The sequence below is a fragment of the Myotis yumanensis genome, unplaced genomic scaffold (genome assembly GCF_028538775.1).
Source record: "Myotis yumanensis isolate MYYU_CA2020_CCGP unplaced genomic scaffold, mMyoYum1.0.hap1 SCAF_10, whole genome shotgun sequence".
NCBI classification, from domain to species: domain Eukaryota; kingdom Metazoa; phylum Chordata; class Mammalia; order Chiroptera; family Vespertilionidae; genus Myotis; species Myotis yumanensis.
The window spans coordinates 4,796,223-4,809,059 of record NW_027223761.1 but is presented as its reverse complement, the minus strand read 5'-3'; the positions used below and the strand labels follow the sequence as shown (position 1 = coordinate 4,809,059).

The 12,837-nt window shown below is 59.1% G+C and overlaps 1 protein-coding gene across 1 annotated transcript; it reads left to right on the top strand.

Moving 5' to 3' along the window:
* The first annotated feature begins 2,214 nt into the window (after positions 1 to 2,214).
* On the top strand, positions 2,215 to 12,788 carry PYGM (glycogen phosphorylase, muscle associated). Its single transcript, XM_070427421.1, has 20 exons — positions 2,215 to 2,534; positions 3,556 to 3,657; positions 3,751 to 3,829; positions 3,913 to 4,016; positions 4,373 to 4,504; positions 5,828 to 5,939; positions 6,027 to 6,109; positions 6,434 to 6,577; positions 6,892 to 6,984; positions 7,185 to 7,331; positions 7,461 to 7,624; positions 7,978 to 8,092; positions 8,603 to 8,704; positions 9,066 to 9,213; positions 9,738 to 9,796; positions 9,925 to 10,066; positions 10,493 to 10,700; positions 11,850 to 11,984; positions 12,170 to 12,236; positions 12,351 to 12,788. The coding sequence occupies exons 1-20, from the start codon at positions 2,292 to 2,294 to the stop codon at positions 12,498 to 12,500; spliced, it is 2,529 nt and encodes an 842-aa protein (XP_070283522.1). The 5' UTR covers positions 2,215 to 2,291; the 3' UTR covers positions 12,501 to 12,788.
* Positions 12,789 to 12,837: the final 49 nt, after the last annotated feature.

The following is a 12,837-nucleotide window of genomic DNA, read 5'->3' as shown; positions in this document are numbered from 1 at the left end:
GCTGCCACAGTTGGGGTGTGGTGAGAGCACACATAACTGGTGTGCTCTGCTCGGACCAGCCCTCCACGGAAAGTGCAGGCGAGCGAGAGGCCTGGGGGAGGTGGGGTGGAGCTGAGCAGAGGCACGCACAGGAGGCTGAGAAGAGACCAGAGTGCCGCCAAGCATTCCTATTGGAAATAGAACACCTAGAAGAAGACAGGTCTTGCCTGGCTGGTTTGGCTCAGTGGATAGAGTGTCTGGCCTGCGGACTGAAGGGTCACAGGTTTGATTCTGGTGACGGGCACATGCCTGGGTTGCAGGCTTGATCCCCAGTAGGGGGAGTGCAGGAGGCAGCTGATCCATGAATCTCATCATTGTTGTTTCTATCTCCCTCTCCCTTTCACTCTGAAGTCAATAAAACTATATTAAAAGTCTGAATAAAAGTTATTTAAACAAAGAAAACAGGTCTTTTCATGCCATCTTGGGGAATGGGCAGAGCAGGGCTTGGGTGTCAGAGGCCTGGATGGACTTGGCATTTGGCCCAGCACTGAGCTATGATTCCGGGGCTAGGCCTGCTGTGGGTCAGAAGGTCCTCAGGAAGAGCTCGCCTTCCCCTGAACCAGGCTCCCTGTAGCATCCTGCAGGTGGCCAGGCCTCTGACCTTCCTTGGTCAGACAGAACACCCAGTTCCTCCTCCCTGCCCCCCAGCCCACCGGCCTGCAGCCCAGGAGGCCCAGGCAGCCTTTGAAATAGCGCAAGGCCCTGGGCTCTCTTTGCTTAAAGAAGAAAGCAGAATCCAGTCAGCTTCCACAGTACAAGGCTCAGAGAAGTAAAGCACCCAGCCTGAGGACACACAGCAAATCCGCGCTGGGGTCAGTCCCTGTGCAGGGAATTGGGGGCAGTCAAAGCCTCCGGAGGAAGATGAATGGTGTGAAGTCCCTGGGGTGCAGGGGCTTCTGTTTTTCAAGTGAAGTCATAGCTGTGAATCCTGGACCACTAAGTCCTTGTCCAGTGGGTAGCCCAGGTGGGAGGGGTGAGTGGGAGAAGGCCTCCAATCACCTGGCAGCTGCTTCACAGGAAGACCTAATACCATCAGCCAATATTGGGGGTGGGGGGGGGAGGTAGTATGCTTCAGTTTCTCCTACCCCTATGGGCCCACAGGACTACAGTTCCCAGGGGCCCCTGCTCCAGGCTGTTGGCCGCTAGGCAAAGTTGGCCTGTAATCTGACCATTCTCGAAAGGTCACTTCAGAGCTCCTTGAGAGACAGCAACAGGGGGAGATCAGCTTGGGTGGGGGTGGGGGTGGGATGGGGATAGTGGCCCTGCCTCGGGTGACATCCCCCATACCACCCCCTGAAACTCGGGGTCCTCATCTCCCTTTTCTTGAGACACCAGTGTCCTCTGCTAGCTGCACCTCTTCTGTTTGGGGCACACTGACTCTCAACTCCTGGCCCTTCAGCCTGAGGGGGGGAAGGGGGCCTTGTCCCCTTTTGTCACAATGTGTGGCCTTCCCACCAGAGTGCAGATAACAATAGCCCCCCAGTGTGGCCACTGTGGAAGCTTGACCAGAGGTCATTCAGCCTGTGGCTTGCAGTCTCTTTGGGTAAATGTCTAAAGCAGACCAGGCTGGCCCTAATTGGTTTGGCTCATTGGATTAGAGCATCAGCCTGCGGACTGAAGGGTCCTGGGTTCAATTCCAGTCAAGGGCATTTAAAATAATAATAATAATATAATAATAATAATAATAAATAAATAAATAAAGCAAACCATGCTGCTCATGAAGGCTAGGCCTCCTGACATGTGCCCACTTGACAGCCCCCTCAGACTCTCCTGATTGACAGCCCCACCCTTCATCTATAACCCAGGAAAAGGACCAGATCCAGGCAACCTCCTAACCCAAGGTCACAGCCCCTGGGCTCCAGGCAAACCTCGGGCCTCTGGAGCCAGCACTTGCCTGCTGCATCTTGTTTCTGACCCTGCGGAAGGCAAGACAGAGACCCCAGTGTGCGAGGCCTGGAGGAAGTGGGTCAGCACGGGGCTGTGAATGAGCCAGGCTGAGCCTGGCCTAGCCTGGCCCCTTATGGAGCTGGGCCTGTTCTCCCTGCCTGCTCTCTTCTCCTCCCCTCACCCCCAAAATAGCTCCTGAGCTGTCAGGCCAAGACCCTCCCATCCTGGGGGGAGGTGGGGCATGCTGCCCAGAGTCTGGCTTTAAATCAGCAGGCTCCTGGGGATTTCCACTCCCTGGCTGGAGGCACCACTGAGGCCGCCTGTCCACCGATCCACCGGTCAGTTAGGCCCACCCTCCCGCAGCCATGTCCCGGCCCCTGACAGACCAGGAGAAGAGAAAGCAAATCAGTGTGCGCGGCCTGGCCGGCGTGGAGAACGTGACCGACCTGAAGAAGAACTTCAACCGGCACCTGCACTTCACACTCGTCAAGGACCGCAATGTGGCCACCCCTCGGGACTACTACTTTGCGCTGGCCCACACGGTCCGCGACCACCTCGTGGGCCGCTGGATCCGCACGCAGCAGCACTACTATGAGAAGGACCCCAAGGTGCTGCTTGGGGCACCCCGGGCAGGGGGATGGGCTGGGGGCCCTGCCGGGGCTGGGAGATCTTGACCAAGTGGCAGCCCCTTCCTGGGGTCCGTTTTCTGTAGCAGTTTCCTGAGGTTGGAGGATGCAGGGGTCCTAGGTGCAGGGGGTGCTGGGCAACCCAGGGGGAGAAACGCAGCAGAAGCAGGTCCGGGGGTTCAAGTCAGGTGGGCCGATTGCAAAGGCCCAGCACCCACTCCGAGTGCAGGGACTACTGGGGGTGGGGAACAGGGAAGACCCCCGAGGCCTGGGTGGGACCTGAAAGAACGTGTGTGTGCATGAGTGTGTGTGTGTGTGTGTGTGGTGCTGGGTAGCAGGTGGTGACAGCTGGGGTAGTTGGGGCACTGGGATCAAGTGTCTTTTGGGGTCAGTGTAAATGTCAGCCACCCGATGCTTCTGGAAAGGGGTGGGGGAGGGGCAGGTGGGTGGGGCAGAGAGGGGTCCCAGGAGACCAGGCACCATCCTGGATCCTGGGGCCTCTCGGCCTCTCGGTCCCTCGCTAGGACTGAGGCTGGAGGGCCACGGGAGCTGAGCACTGCAAGGCCATGAGTCACTGTGTGACCTTGAGCAAAGGACTTTCGCTGGGCTCGGGCTTTCCCCTGTCGGGAGCACTTGGAAGTGTTTCTCTGTGTTTCCCCTGTCGGGACTCCCTGCAGGGCTGCTGGGAGGCTGGTGTGGGATGGAAGGGGTTCGCACCTCTCCCAAGCTCCTGGATAGCCGAGGGCGATGTGGCCAGCCCCCTTTTCCAGATGAGGAAACAGGTTCAGAGATGTGCCCAGAGTCAGAGGACATGCTGGGATCAGAACCTCACCTTTTGGGTCTCAAAGCCTGAAATGGGAAGAAGGAAAATGGAGGCAGGGCTGGGACACGCTGGGACCTAGGAGCGGGGCAGGAGGGGCGAGAGGTGTAGGCCCGCGGGGCCTACCTGAACGTTGGTTGGCAGCCCTGACCGCCTCCCCCCGTGCGTCTGTGTCTCGGGCAGAGGATCTACTACCTGTCTCTGGAGTTCTACATGGGCCGGACACTGCAGAACACCATGGTGAACCTGGCCTTGGAGAACGCCTGCGATGAGGCTGTTTACCAGGTCGGGAAGGTTGGGGGTGGGGCCAACCTAGGGTTTGGGGGATGCCCCTGCGGGCCCTTGGCCCTGACTGCGGCCACACCCTGCCCCCTCTAGCTGGGCCTGGACATGGAGGAGCTGGAGGAAATCGAGGAAGACGCAGGGCTGGGCAACGGGGGCTTGGGCCGGCTGGCAGGTAAGCGGAGGGTCGAAGGGGGCGGACGGGCACAGGATGTTTTGTGCCGGGTCCCTGACACTCACCTCCCTGCAACCCCCTAGCTTGCTTTCTGGACTCCATGGCAACACTGGGCCTGGCTGCCTATGGTTACGGGATCCGCTATGAGTTTGGGATTTTTAACCAGAAGATCTGCGGGGGCTGGCAGGTGAGCAGCCTTTGGCCCTGACTTTGTGGGGACCAAGTAGTGACGGAGGGGACCCCCAATGGGTCATCCATCTCTGGATAGACCAGAGCTGAGCCCATTCTTGATGAAAAACACTCTTGTTCCTCTGCCATGACCCCAAAGCCAGCTGGTCACTCCTGAAGCAGGTGGTTCACACCTGTGGTACCTCTTAAGCTCTCCTGCACATGCAGACCAGAGCCCAACCAGAGCCCTTAACTTACACCCTGTCTGGGCCACACGAGGGCCACTGCTCCTGCGCCTCCCTCCCACTGCCTTCCATGGGGTGAGTCTGGGTCTGACGCTGCCTCCCTTTCTCCCCTGATCTGCCTTGGGCTCAGATGGAGGAGGCTGATGACTGGCTTCGCTACGGCAACCCCTGGGAGAAGGCCCGACCGGAGTTCACGCTGCCCGTGCACTTCTACGGCCGAGTGGAACACACCAGCCAGGGGGCCAAGTGGGTGGACACACAGGTGAAGACGAAGCCGGGGGATGGGAGGACTCGGCAAGGGAGAAGGGGAGGAGGCTCCTAGGGGACAGCGGGGAAGGACCTGGAGGCCACTGGACCCACTGCCATTGTACAATGGAGGACACCAAGGCTCAGGGAGGTCAAGTGACTTAATCGCGGCCACACAGCCGGAGCCAGGAGAGGCTGGAGACAGTAGGGTCACCAGGGAGCCAGGCCCGGAGCAGAGCGGGGAGGAGGAGCGAGGCTGCCCTGTCCCACCAGTGCTCCTCCCAGGCTTGCTCCTTCTCACCCGCTCCATCCATCAGAGAATAATCATGGTGACTTGACGCCCCCACACATCTGAACTGGGGGCTTGACCGGGAGCAAAGCAACAGGCCAGAAAGGGGAGGAGGGGAGAAAATGAAAGCCTTGAGAGGGGGATTGACTTGTTCAAGGTCAATAGCAAGTGAAAGGAAGCCCTAAAGCCAAACCAGTGTCTGAGCTCCAGCTCAATCAGGCCTCTTGCTGTGGCCGCAGGGCCTCGGCCCCCAGATGGCTGCACAGGGACCTCTAGGCCTTCAGACTCGGGCATGCGTTCTGCTGCCGTCCACACTGAGGAGCAGCAGGGGCTGGGGTGCACCCGGCTGTCTGCTGCTGGGCCTGTCCTTCCTCAGAGCTACAGCTCCCACCTGGCTCCCAGCAGGCTCGTTAGTGTTGGGAGGGAGGAGTGGATGTGCCCCCAGCCCCACGGTGGTAGGCAGTTATTGGCAGAAATCACTGACCGGGAATGGAACCCGGGACCCTTTGGTGTACAGGACAATGCTCCTATTGACTGGGCCACACCGGCCAGGGCCAATCATTGGTGCTTGCTAATTGTGGGAGGTGGGGCCAGCAGCAGTCACTGTGGTCTACCAGGCATAAGCTCCTTGGATGGCCTTGGCCTCTGACTCCTCCAGTCAGGCCCCGGGATCCCCCAGCCCTTTCATGCGTCCAGAGTGTCCTCGAGGTTGTGCTCAGGCCAGGCGGGCCAGCTCGTCGCCATCACTGCAGTGGCCACCAGCAGAGCCCCACCTTGGGTGCTGGGCTCTCCCTGCCTCTTCCTCCCATAATCCTTACAACACCAGGCCAGGCGGAGCCGGGGGTATAGGGGACGCTGGGGGTGTCCTCTCTTTGTGAATGAGGCCCAGAGAGCAACGTTGAGGGCTGGCTGGAGGTTGCCCACCGTTGGGACTAGACTCTGGGGTTGGGAGTCGGCGCAGTGCAGGGACAAGGCCTGGAGTCCCAGCTCTCAGGGCCTCATGGTGAGACACAGCGAACGCCCAGCTCCTCATCCCCACTGTGCGCGCAGGTGGTGTTGGCCATGCCTTACGACACGCCCGTGCCTGGCTACCGCAACAACGTCGTCAACACCATGCGCCTGTGGTCTGCCAAGGCCCCCAATGACTTCAACCTCAAGGACTGTGAGTTCAGCCGCTAGCGAGCAGCCCCCGCCCACTCCAACCCCTGCTTGGCCTGAGCCTGACCCTGTCCCCACTTTTGTCCTCCAGTCAACATTGGTGGCTACATCCAGGCTGTTCTGGACCGCAACCTGGCTGAGAACATCTCCCGTGTCCTGTACCCCAACGACAATGTATGTCTCCCCCTGGGCTGGGCAGGAGAGGGGAGGGCCTTTCTCTGGTCCCTTGTCACATCCAGGACATATTGCTGGCTGTGTCCTGTTTGTCACTCCCCCCCCCCTCCCCCGGTTAAGTGGGAGGATGCCTGAGTCCTGGGGCAGTGGTTAGGGTGGGCACTGCCCCCATGACTACTTCTTGGTGGGGAAGACCCGGGGTCCTGGAGATGGGGCAGGTCAGGACTCAGGGACTGGGTGTCTGTGGGTCTCTCCTGACCACACCCACAGTCTGGTAGGCCTCCCTCAGCACCTTGACTCCCCTCTGCCTTCCACCGTCCCCAGTTCTTTGAGGGGAAGGAGCTGCGGCTGAAGCAGGAGTACTTTGTAGTGGCTGCTACGCTCCAGGACATCATCCGCCGCTTCAAGTCCTCCAAGTTCGGCTGCCGTGACCCCGTGCGCACCAGCTTCGATGCTTTCCCGGATAAGGTACCGGCGCAGGGAGGCCGCCCTCCCCACCTGCTGCGATGTGTGCCGCCATCTCCCCTCCAGCCTCAGCCTGCCCCTTTGTATAGAGGGGAATGGAGGCTGGTGGCGGGGGGGTGTATGTGAGGGCCATATGCTCTGGGTCCTCAATCAATAGGCACATGATCTGGGCTTCGCGGCTGCTCCTGCCCCACGGCTGCTCCCTGAGAGCCTCGCCTCCAGCTCAGCCCTAGCCTAGCGCTCTGCTGGGGACTCTGACGGGGCAAAGGTTTGGAGCCCAGCCTGACTCCCTGCCTGCCCCCCCCCCCCCCCAACAGGTGGCCATCCAGCTCAATGACACCCACCCCTCCCTGGCCATTCCCGAGCTGATGAGGATTCTGGTGGACCTGGAGCGGCTGGACTGGGACAAGGTGGGCTTCAGGGCCCTTCCGCCCCTGCCTGGCCCTCTGCCTCAGGGTCCCCTTTCCAGTCCAGGGGGTGGAAAGATGTGAGTGAACAGATGGCAGTGTGAGGCCCGGAGGGTGGCAGGGCCGGGCTCCCGGCTGCACAGTGTGTGTGGAGAGCCCTAGGCCTGAGGCCCGGGGATCCTGGGTCTTCACTCCTCTGCCAGGCATGGGAAGTGACGGTGAAGACCTGCGCCTACACCAACCACACGGTCCTGCCCGAGGCCCTGGAGCGCTGGCCCGTGCACCTCTTGGAGACGCTGCTGCCCCGGCATCTCCAGATCATCTATGAGATCAACCAGCGCTTCCTGAATGTGAGCGGAGGAGGTGTGGGCAGCGTGGGGCCTGGGACCCAGAGGGGGGAGCTCTGGGCATAGCTCTGAGGGTAGGGGCTGGGGCTGGGTTCCTGCATCTGGTCCTAGCTCTGGGCTCTCCTGGCACAGCGGGTGGCAGCCGCGTTCCCAGGGGATGTAGACCGGCTGCGGCGCATGTCCCTTGTGGAGGAGGGCGCGGTGAAGCGCATCAACATGGCCCACCTGTGCATCACCGGGTCTCACGCCGTCAATGGTGTGGCTCGCATCCACTCCGAGATCCTCAAGAAGACCATGTGAGACCCGACCCTCCGCTGGGCCCGCCCACTTATAGGCCCGCCCACTCACAGACACGCCCACTAATAGGCCCGCCCACTCACAGACACGCCCATTTGTAGGCCCGCTCCTCACTGCGCAGCACAGCTGGCCCTCCCATGGGTAGCATCGCTCTAACAAGCTCCCACAGCCCTGACGTCGGGTGCAGTCCTGTCCCCAGATGGCCCTCTCTCGCACACAGCAGCACCTCAAACCCCCAGGCTTCTTTCATCAAGAAACCAGGATAGGGACCCAGAAGGAGGCCTTCATCCCACAGGGTGAGTGGTGACCGCCCCCACACACCCCCACCCAACACACACACTCCATTCTGCAGCTTCAAGGACTTCTATGAGCTGGAGCCTCATAAGTTCCAGAACAAGACCAATGGTATCACCCCTCGGCGCTGGCTGGTTATGTGTAACCCTGGGCTGGCAGAGGTCATTGCTGAGGTGAGAGGTCGCTGTGTGGCCTATAAGGGTCAACGCGGGCTCCTGCAGGGATCAGCGGGGTGTGGTCATGTAGGTGGGTGACTGTGGGGTGTCCAGTGTGGGGCCGAAATCCTTGTTGCATTTTGTTCCCCAAACCTTGCATGCACCGGCAGGAGAGGAACCACTTTCTTACTTGCATGAGGAAGTCCTAAGGGCCGGAGAGGCCCTGGCTGTGAAGGTCACCTGGAGTTTACAGTCTACTGGAGGGGTCATCAATGGGTCACATCTGCAGGGGACAGAGATTGGGAGCAGGAACGCGAGTCATTGCCTGTGTGAGGAACAGGCCAGGGGGAAGGCCTGCTGGGTCAGCTCAGGGTCGGGAGGGGAGGCAGATGGACGTTGTCAGACCGCCGGGAAGCTGGAGAGGGAGGAGCTGTCTGCGTGGATGGGGCTTGTCTGACCTGGAAAGGGACCCCCCTGTAAGGAGGACGAGGAGGGGAATGAGCCTGGCTGAGAGCCATCTTCCCGCAGCGCATCGGGGAGGATTACATCTCGGATCTGGACCAGCTGCGCAAACTGCTCTCCTATGTGGATGACGAAACCTTTATCCGGGATGTGGCCAAAGTGAAGCAGGTGGGGAGCATTGCAACCTGGGACCGCCCCCTTATAGGCCCGCTCACTTTAGGCCAGGCCCGCTGTTCCAGGCTGGGAGCAGAGATCCTTCCGTGCTGGAGGGCCAGCCGTCCAAGTCAGGAATGGCCAATGGTCAGCTCTCCTGCAACCGCAGGCCACTGGTAGAAGTTGCATGAAGTCCGTGGTAGGAAAGCATCGGCGGCCCTCACCGGAAGAGTGCTGACATTGATTAGCAATGTCTGCCCTGGTGCAGGCGTGGATGAGGTGGCCCTCTGTCCTCCACCTCCTGGGAAAGAAATGAGACTGTCGGACCTCCCAAGGCTGAGGCCCCTCGGTGAGCTCCCCCCTCCCCTGCCTCCAGGAAAATAAGCTGAAGTTCTCTGCATATCTCGAGAACGAATACAAAGTCCGGATCAACCCCAACTCACTCTTCGACGTCCAGGTGAAGCGGATTCATGAATACAAACGCCAGCTCCTCAACTGCCTGCACATCATCACCCTTTACAACCGTGAGCTGCAGGGCCCCGCTCTGTCTCCGGGCTCTCCCTCCAGGACAGCGGTTCTCAACCTGTGGGTCGCGACCCCTTTGGCGGTCGAACGACCCTTTCACAGGGGTCGCCTAAGACCATCCTGCCTATCAGATATTTACATGACGATTCATAACAGTAGCAACATTACAGTTATGAAGTAGCAACGAAAATAATTTTATGGTTGGGTCACAACATGAGGAACTGTATTTAAAGGGCCAGAAGGTTGAGAACCACTGCTCCAGTACCTCCCAGCATACTGCATGCTTCCTAGACAACATCTCCTTTGGCCTTGGGACAGCTCTTGGGACATGGAATTATCCCCATTTTACAAATGGGCAAACTGAGGCTCGGAGAGGGGGAAGGGACCGATCTGAGGTCACACAGCAAGTGATTGCTCAAGTCCAGGCCTACTTCCTCCCAGCGTGGGCCTTGTCTGATGGGGACTGTCAGGAGCTACTACCCAGAGGGGAAACCTGGCCCACTTCATCCCTCTTTCTCCACAGGCATCAAGAAGGAACCCAATAAGTTTGTTGTGCCTCGAACGGTGATGATCGGAGGGAAGGTGAGAAGCTGGGCCACAGACCATGGTTCTGGTCTTTTGATATCTGGGTTGAGGTCAGCCTTGGCTGTGTTGCAGGATGGGGGTAGGGGATTCGGCCATGGAGCTGACTCCAGACTGCACCCCTACAGGCTGCCCCTGGGTACCACATGGCCAAGATGATCATCAAACTCATCACGTCCATTGGGGATGTGGTCAACCATGACCCGGTGGTGGGAGACAGGCTCCGAGTGATCTTTCTGGAGAACTACAGAGTCTCGCTGGCCGAGAAAGGTGGGGTGCCACTGCTGGGAACCCTAGGGAGGCTCTGATTAGTTTGGTGCCTGGAAGAGGTATTAGTTACCTCTTCCTGAGGTACTTGCATTCTAAAGAAGAATCCGGAGAGGGCAGTAATTAAACCATGAGGATGTCCCCTGAGCTCCCTGGCAGCATGGGTAAATTATAGGGGAGATGGGCCTTGTTGGTGTTTGTCACGTCACACAATGGAGCGGGGCCGGGGGGGAGTCCAGGTTAGATCCCAGATGTTCAAGAATCATCCAGAGGTTGGCGGCTGAGAAGGAGACTCAGTTGTTGAAGACTGGAGGGCTGGGGTGGGAGGGGCTTCGAACCTGGCTATGCCTAGGGCCAGCCTCCCTCGAGAGTCCCCAGCTGGGGTGGGACTCTTCCCAGAGCTGACCCTGTTCTGCTGCTGCCCCACAGTGATCCCGGCCGCCGACCTCTCTGAGCAGATCTCCACGGCAGGCACTGAGGCCTCAGGCACTGGCAACATGAAGTTCATGCTCAATGGGGCTCTGACCATTGGCACTATGGATGGGGCCAACGTGGAGATGGCGGAAGAGGCAGGAGAGGAGAACTTCTTTATCTTCGGCATGCGGGAGGAGGATGTGGAAAAGCTTGACCAGAGAGGGTATGGGGGTCAAGAGCTCCTTACTTAAGAGTCTGTGGGCAGGAGGCACCAGGTGTGGCTGCTGGAGGGTACGGTAGGACTGGGAGCAAGAGGCATGGACAGGCTAGAGCAGGCTGCACAAGGTCGTAGTTATGCCACCAGAGTTCTGGAAAACTGCTGAGGTAACTTACCAAAGAAAAGGTTAATGAAACAGGAAAAGAAAGAAGTAACACAGAACTGAAGGAAAAGGAAGAGAAAATTACATCAATCCTAAGAGATAATATTATTTCTGAAATTGGAAGTAAACTAAATTCTTAGTTCCCTGGTAGCCATGGCAAAAAGGGAAATATATAATAATAAAAGCGTAATATGCTAATTAGACCGGACGACCTTCCGGACGACCTTTCCAGAAAGTTGGTACCACTATACACCCCCACCAACAGCCAAGGGGAGCTAGCATTAAGTATTGAAAGGCATTTCCCTGTGAAGCCTGATCCTTCAGGTTCAGACTTGGTCCTTGGGCCGGGCGGGAGATGTGACGTATTTCTAGCAATATGTGCAGAACTAGGCTCCAGAAGGACAATTTTGGCTGCAGGATGGAGAATGGACGGGAGGGAGCAAAGTGCAGGTGGGGGCCCGTGTGGGGACTCACGCCTTAATGCTGGGAGGGTCACGGGCAGCAAACCAGTGCTGGGGATAGATAGGGAATAGGGACACTGTTGAGGAGGTGGCCTTCGTTTCTGGTTGGAAGAGGGGAGGGGAGGGAAGAGAGGAGCCTGGCCTTGGGGATGCGTTTGAATCCTGGTGGTTGAGAGATGGATTGCGCTGCCTCAGAAAGGGGAACGCTGGAGGTTCCTCCAGGACCCGAAGGTGAGGTGAGGGTTGGACTTGAGAGAGCAGAGGGGAAGGCATTCCTGGGAGAAGCGCTGGCTGGAGATGGTGTGGTATGTGACACTTCTGTCTGCCCTCCCCAGGCCTCGGTTTCCTCATCCCCATAAAAGGTGATGAAAAGCTGAGCACAGAAGGGAGAGGGCCTCCCGGGAAGGAATCAGTGGCGGCTGCAGGGAGGGTGGGAGCAGGCGGGCCCTGGGCCTTAGGGCTTCTGGGATTTTCTCTGAGGAAGAGCCAGGACCCCCTCTCCTGGGCGCTGACTGCGGCTCTTCCCTGCAGGTACAACGCCCAGGAGTACTACGACCGAATCCCCGAGCTGCGTCAGGTCATCGAGCAGCTGAGCAGTGGCTTCTTCTCCCCGAAGCAGCCCGACCTGTTCAAGGACATTGTCAACATGCTCATGCACCACGACCGGTGAGCCCGTCGCCCAGGGGACCTGGCAGGGGGCGCTGCTGAGCTGAGCAGGGCTGGGTGTGTTAGGAGGGCTGGGCAGGGCTCCCTGGGAAGCAGCATCACTCTCCAGCCCCCCAGGAGTCCACCAGGACAGGATGGGCTCGGCCTTGACCTCAGGGAGCTTCCTGCCTGCCATTCCCCTCCAGGTTTAAAGTCTTTGCAGATTATGAAGACTATATTAAATGCCAGGAGAAAGTCAGTGCCCTGTACAAGGTAAGGGGTCCTGGGCCAGGGGCTGGCAGGGCTTTGGTGGCCCTGGCTGGGGTGAGGCGGAAGGTGGGGACCCCACCAGCAGAGTGAACCCAGAGTTCCCTTTTTGGCCTGTAGAACCCGAGAGAGTGGACACGGATGGTGATCCGGAACATAGCCACCTCCGGCAAGTTCTCCAGCGACCGCACCATTGCCCAGTACGCCCGGGAGATCTGGGGCGTGGAGCCTTCCCGCCAGCCCCTGCCAGCCCCTGATGATCTGGTCTGAGCCTCCGGACCAGACCCCAAACCTGCCCTCCCCCCCACACCCCAGTCTGTTTGCAACCCCTTGGGCCAGCCCCAGCTCCTCCCGCAGAGGGTGGGGAACTGGAGTTAGATGCTCAGCCTCTTCCTGAAACTCTCACTGACTCCCAGCCCGAGGTGACACCGTCCATTGTGGCTGAGGACACTGCTCCCATCCTGTCTTCGGGCTTCCTGTCCCTCCTATTTATGGGTCTGACCAACCATACACCCTGCTCCCCCTCAATAAATTGATTCTCCTTGGGAGCCTCCTTTACATGTCTCTCTGGTGGGAAATATTTTTAGCTCTGGGTGGGCACGGCAGC